We start from the raw sequence: 6,000 nt of genomic DNA on the forward strand, positions 1-6,000 counted from the left end.
AGACGTGATTTCCCACGCACAAAGCCATGCTGACTATCCCTAATCAGACCATGCCTTTCCAGATGCATATAAATCCTGTCTCTCAGAATCCCTTCCAGTAACTTTCCCACCACTGATGTAAGGCTCACCGGCCTGTAGTTCCCTGGCTTATCCCTGCTGCCCTTCTTAAATAAAGGCACAACATTAGCTATCCTCCAGTCTTCCGGTAGCTCACCCGTGGCTAACGATGATACAAAAATCTCTGCCAGGGCCCCAGCAATCTCCTCCCTCGCTTCCCATAGCATCCTAGGATACACCTGTTCAGGCCCTGGGGATTTACCTTAATGCACTTCAAAACCTCCAACACCACCTCCTTTGTAATGTTGATATGCTCCAGGATATCACTGTTCCCTCCCTTGAACTCACTAGCTTCCATGACCTCCACGGTAAATACAGATGAGAAATATTCACTTAAGACCTCGCCCATTTCCCGTGGCTCCACACATAGATTGCCACACTGATCCTTAAGGGGACCTACTCTCTCCCTAGCTACCATTTTACTCTTAATATACTTATAGAATCTTTTAGGATTCTCCTTTATCTTCTCTGCCAGGGAAATCTCATGGCCCCTTTTCGCCTTTTTAACTGTAGTCCTACATCCCCTAAACTCCTCGAGGGACTCACTTGATCCCAGCTGCCTATACCTGACATGTGCCTCCTTCTTTGTCCTGACCAGACCCTCAATATCCCTCGTCAACCAAGGTTCCCTAAACTTGCCAGCCTTGCCCTTCCATCTAACCGGAACATTCCGGCCCTGAACTCTCCCTATCTCACTTTTCAAAGCCTCCAACTTGCCAGATGTCCCTTTACCTGTAAACAGCCTCTCCCATTCAACTTTTGAGAGTCCCTGTCTGATGCCATCGAAATTAGCCTTCCCCCAATTTAGGACTTCAACCTGAGGACCAGTCCTATCCTTTTCCATAACTATCTTGAAGCTAATAGAGTTATGGTCACTGGTCCCAAAGTGCTCCCCCACTGACACATCAACCACCTGCCCATCCTCATTTCCTAAGAGGAGGTCGGGTGTAGCCCCTTCTCTAGTAGGGCCATCCACATACTGCTTCAGAAAACTATCCTGGACACACTTAACAAATTCTTCCCCATCTGATCCCTTAGCACTAAGGCAGGCCCAGTCAATATTAGGGAAGGTAAAATCACATACTATTACAACCCTATAATTCCTACACCTATCTGTGATTTCCCTACATATATTCTCCTCCACTTTCCTCTGTCAATTGGGCCGATGGTATAATCCCATCAAAGTGATCACCCCTTTCTTATTTCTAATGACCCATATGACCTCGCTGGACATTCCCCCCCGGGATATCCTCTCTAAGTATTGCTGTGATGTCCTCCCTAATCAATAGTGCAACTCCCCCTCCTCTCTTACCTCCACCTCTGTCACACCGGAAGGATCGGTACCCCAGAACATTGAGCTGCCCATTCCTCAACCATGTTTCCGTAATAGCTATAACATCGCAATCCCATGTACCGATCCATGCTCGGAGTTCATCTGCCTTACCTGTAAGGCTTCTTGCATTAAAGTGAACGCAGTTTAGCCTACCAGACCTTCCACGCTCCCTGTCCTGTCCCTGCCCGGCCTGCCTACTGGACTTGCTTGCTTTAACCTCTACATGTGCCACAACTATCTCATCGGAGAGACGACTACTTTGGGTCCCATCCCCCCTGCAAGACTAGTTTAAACCCTCCCGAGTAGTACTACAAACCTCCCCGTGAGGATATTGGTCCCCCTCCAGTTTAGATGCAACCCGTCCTTCTTGTCCAGGTCACCTCTGCACCAGAAGAGATCCCAATGATCCAAGTAGCTGAAACCCTCCCAGTTCTTCAGATCACCTTTCTGTTGTTAACGCTGAATCTTTCTCTCTCTCTGCACCCCGCCCCCTCCAACAGGTATCAACATTCGAGTCCTCGACCCTTTCACAGTCAAGCCCCTGGACGCTGCCACCATCATTGCCAATGCCAAGGCTGTGGGTGGACGTATCATCACAGTGGAAGATCATTATCGCGAAGGTAACACTCCCCGGTTGCTCCTAGTCCCTTCCTTCTGGTGGGGTGCGTTTCAAGGACAGAACTTGGAATGGGATGTCCCAAAGTGCTGCCCAGCGAGCGAGGCACTTTTTGAAGTGTAGTCACTGTTTTCTAATGAAGTGTGGCTGCCAATGTGTGCAAAGCAAGATCCCACAGACAGCACTGTGATAATGACAAGATCACCATCTGCTTTTAAGGTCGTAGGAACAGGGAAGAAGCCACGCAGTGAGTTCATGGCTGATCTGTATTTTAACTCCGTCCACCTGTCTTGGCTGCATATCCTCCTGTACCGGTATCTAGCAGGAGAGTTTCCACACTCCTGCCACCCTTTGTGTGAGCCAGTGTTTACTAACTTCTCCCCTGAATGGCCTGGCTCTTATTAAGGGGCTCGTTGAGGGATTAAAACACCAGGAGGAGTTGCCGTCACCTGCTCTTCGGTAGTGGGCATGGATGTTCTGCACCCGCCTGCGAGCAGACAGTGTTTAACAGCTGTTCTGAAAGATGGCACCTCTGACGGCGCAGCACTCCCTCGGTGCGGGCCCTCCCCGCAACCAGTGCGGCACCTCCTGGGTGCTGGTACTGGGTGTAGGGTGGGGACAGGAGAGAGAATGTCAGCCCAGAGTCTGCACTCCAGTCTTTGGAACAGAACTTGAACACATGATGTCTGAGGCACAGTGGACAGCCCAGGGGGAGAAAACACTCTCCTCTAGCTCCTGCCCCCTCTTTTATTTCCCACATCCCCTTCCCCCTTTCTCAACTTTTCTTTAGATTTTGCTCCACAGCCCCCCACCCCTCCCCAAAGGATTGAATTCGGGACTTGAGCACATAAACTGGAGCAGGATGAGGCCATTCAGCCCCTCTGGCCTGTTCCACCATTCAGTACAATCGTGGCTGATCATCTTCCTCAACTCCACTTTTCCCACCTGCTCCCGTATCCCTTGATTCCCTGACATCAAAAATCTGTGTCTCAGCCTTAAGTATATTTGATGACGGAGCATCCGCAGCTCTCTGGAGGGTGGGGGAGAATTCCAAACATTCACAACCCTTCGAGTGAAGAAATTTCTCCCCATCTCAGTCCGCAATGGCCGACCCCTTATCCTGAGACTGTGACCCCCAGTGTTCGAGACTCTGCAGCCGGGGGGGGTGGGGGGGAACAGCCTCTCAGTATCTACCCTGTCAAACCCCTTTCAGAATTTTATACCTTTCAATGTGATCACCTCTCATTCTTCAAACTCCAGGGAATATTGGCCCAATTTACTCAGCCTCTCATTACAGGATAACCCCCTCATCCCAGGGACCAATCTAGTGAACCTTCACTGTACCGCCTCCAATGCAAGTCTATCCTTCCTTAAATATAGAGACCAAAACTGCACACAGTCCTCCCTCCAGGTGTGGTCTGACCAAAGCCCCCTACCACTGTTGCAAGACTTCCTTGTTCCTGTACTCCAATCCCCTTGTCATAGAGATTTAACTGTATAACCTAGTTCTAGTGAATGTTGACCAAGCTCTAGCCAAGGTTTGACTATCCTGCCTGGAATTCAGGCCAGGGAGCCGCTCGACCAGGGTAGGAAGCACTTTGTGACCCCCGAAAGGCAGTATAGAAATGCAAATCGTTGTTCTCACTGGTGAGGAAGTGAGGTGGGGTGGTTGGAGGTGGGGGTGTCTGATGACTGAGGCCTCCCCACCCCCAGGAATCTGCAGAACTCTGCTTTGTCTGTTCTCTGTATCCAACCCCAGAGAATTCAGCCCTGGAATCCAGGCCCGACACTCCTCTGGTGCCAGGACTGAGGGAGCGCTGGGCTGTCGGAGGAGCCATCTTTCGGGATGAGACGTTGAACTCTAGGCCCGTGTCTGCCCCCTCAGGTGGATGTAAAAGATCCCACGGCCACTAATGGAAGAGGAATGGGGGAGAGGTGGAAGTGGGGGAGTTCTCCCTGGTGTCCTGGGGCCAATATTTATCCCTCAACCAACATCACTAAAAAGGATGTGATCATTTATCACACTGCTGTTTGTGGGATCTTGCTGTGTGGAAATTGGCTGCTGCATTTGCTACGTGACAACAATGACCACACTTCATAAATTTAAGTTGGTCATTTGTCTGTGAGGTGCTTTGGAACATCCTGATGTGATGAAAGGTGGTTTGGAAATGTGGGAATTAATTGCGGCCCTGCTGGCATTTGGTTCCCCTCCCCCACCGAGCTCAGTGCCCTTTAATCAACATTTTTCTCTCTCCCTCTCCCTGCAGGTGGGCTGGGGGAGGCAGTGTCGGCTGCAGTCTGCTTGGAGCCGGGGATCCTCGTCCATCGCCTGGCAGTGAGTGGAATCGCCTGGAGTGCCAAGCCTGCTGAGCTCTTGGACGCATTTGGCATCAGTGCTGGTGCCATAGTGGCCGCCGTGCGCTCGGTCTTGGCGAACTGAGGTCGATCTCATCCCGCCCCGGCACGTGGAAATACAGGGCGGGGTGCGGAGGCCTGAAAACTACTCGACTGACCAGAGGGCCCCATTGATTGCCTTGCCACCCCCTGCTCTCCCTCCCCACCCCCAGGTTGGGTTGACTGATCATTGTTTCCATCCTTGACGAAGTAGATCAGTTGGGCTGAGCTCTGGCAGACGGTTAATGGACCCTTCCTTCTCTGCAAACTTTACTCGAGCATTCCTGTACCTCCCCTAGTGGTCCAATTATAAGCTGAACCAGACTGGGTCATTGGGCTGGGAGGCGGAGTTTGCCCCTTGGCCATGTTGGGGTCTGATTTGGGGATTGTTTTCTACACATGGCGACTGGCTCAAGCCATGGGAGGCCGGGCTGGCGACTGGGGACCAGAGTTGTGAACTTCGAGCTGAGGCTTGAGGATGGCTCACTTGACTTGAAGTATCAATAAAACTTGACCTTTTCTTGGCAGCCTGACCTCTTTTTATATTCCCTCCCTCTTGTTTGTGTGTGTGAGAGAGAATGATTGAGTTAGGAAATTCCTTTGGCTGTGTGTGAGATCTCAGGGTTGTGCACGTAGGAAACTTGTGGTACAGAAAGAAGCCCTTCATGTCGCTACCATGTTGAAAGAACTGTCCAGTCTAATCCCACTTACCAGCTTTGTCCATACGCCAGTGGGTTTACAGCACCTCCAGTGCATAGCCAAGGCTGTAAATTTTTTGTTGGGCAGGGGGGCCCCCGTCCACTGGCCGAAAAAGTCGGTGGCGAGTCTGCCTCTGCTGGGCCTGGGGAGCCAGACCAGATTTTATGGTCCCACAGGCCTTTAATTGGTCTTGGGTGGGACTTTCACCTCATTGAGGCAGGAAGTCCCACCTAATGGAACTGCCGGCCAATCTGAAGGCCAGCCGCTCTTGGTCCCAGGGACAAGGGTGGCTACAGGGCATTCTGAGGGGGGAGGGGAAGCAGCCAGTTCTCATGGTACATATTGATACAAATGAGGATGAGGTCCTACAAGCTGAATTTAGGGAGTTAGGACGTAAATTTAAAAAGTAGGATCTCAAAGGTAGTAATCTCAGGATTACCACCAGTGCCACATGCTAGTGAGAGCAGAAATAGCAGGATACATCAGATGAATACGTGGCTGGAGAAATCTGTGGGACATTGGGACTGTTCTGGGGAAGGTGGGACCAGTACAAGCTGGACAGATTGCATCTAGGCAGGACCGGCACCAATTTCCTCGGAGGGGGCAGTGTTTGCTAATGCTGTCGGGGAGGGTTTAAACTAGAATGGCAGGGGGATGGGAATCTGAGGGGGCAGCAAGGACAGAAAGGTAAGAAGCAAAAGTGGAAGGCAGAGAAAACAAGGGCGAAAAACAAATGGGGCCATTGTACAAAATGAAGCTGAGATGACTAACAATGTTAGAAAGACAAGTCTAAAGGCATCGTGTCTTAATGCGCGAAGCATTCACAATAAGGTAGATGAAT

The 6,000-nt window shown here is 50.9% G+C and overlaps 1 protein-coding gene across 1 annotated transcript in view; it reads left to right on the forward strand.

Moving 5' to 3' along the window:
- Window positions 1-4,987, forward strand: part of tktb (transketolase b) — a 36,826-nt gene extending 31,839 nt beyond the window's left edge. Inside the window, exons 13-14 of the mRNA XM_068024254.1 lie at window positions 1,951-2,070; window positions 4,334-4,987. Coding sequence (XP_067880355.1) covers window positions 1,951-2,070; window positions 4,334-4,506 — 293 coding nt within the window. The 3' untranslated portion in view covers window positions 4,507-4,987. The remainder of the gene's footprint in view (window positions 1-1,950; window positions 2,071-4,333) is intronic.
- Window positions 4,988-6,000: the final 1,013 nt, after the last annotated feature.

The sequence above is a fragment of the Heterodontus francisci genome, chromosome 49 (assembly GCF_036365525.1).
Source record: "Heterodontus francisci isolate sHetFra1 chromosome 49, sHetFra1.hap1, whole genome shotgun sequence".
NCBI lineage: Eukaryota > Metazoa > Chordata > Chondrichthyes > Heterodontiformes > Heterodontidae > Heterodontus > Heterodontus francisci.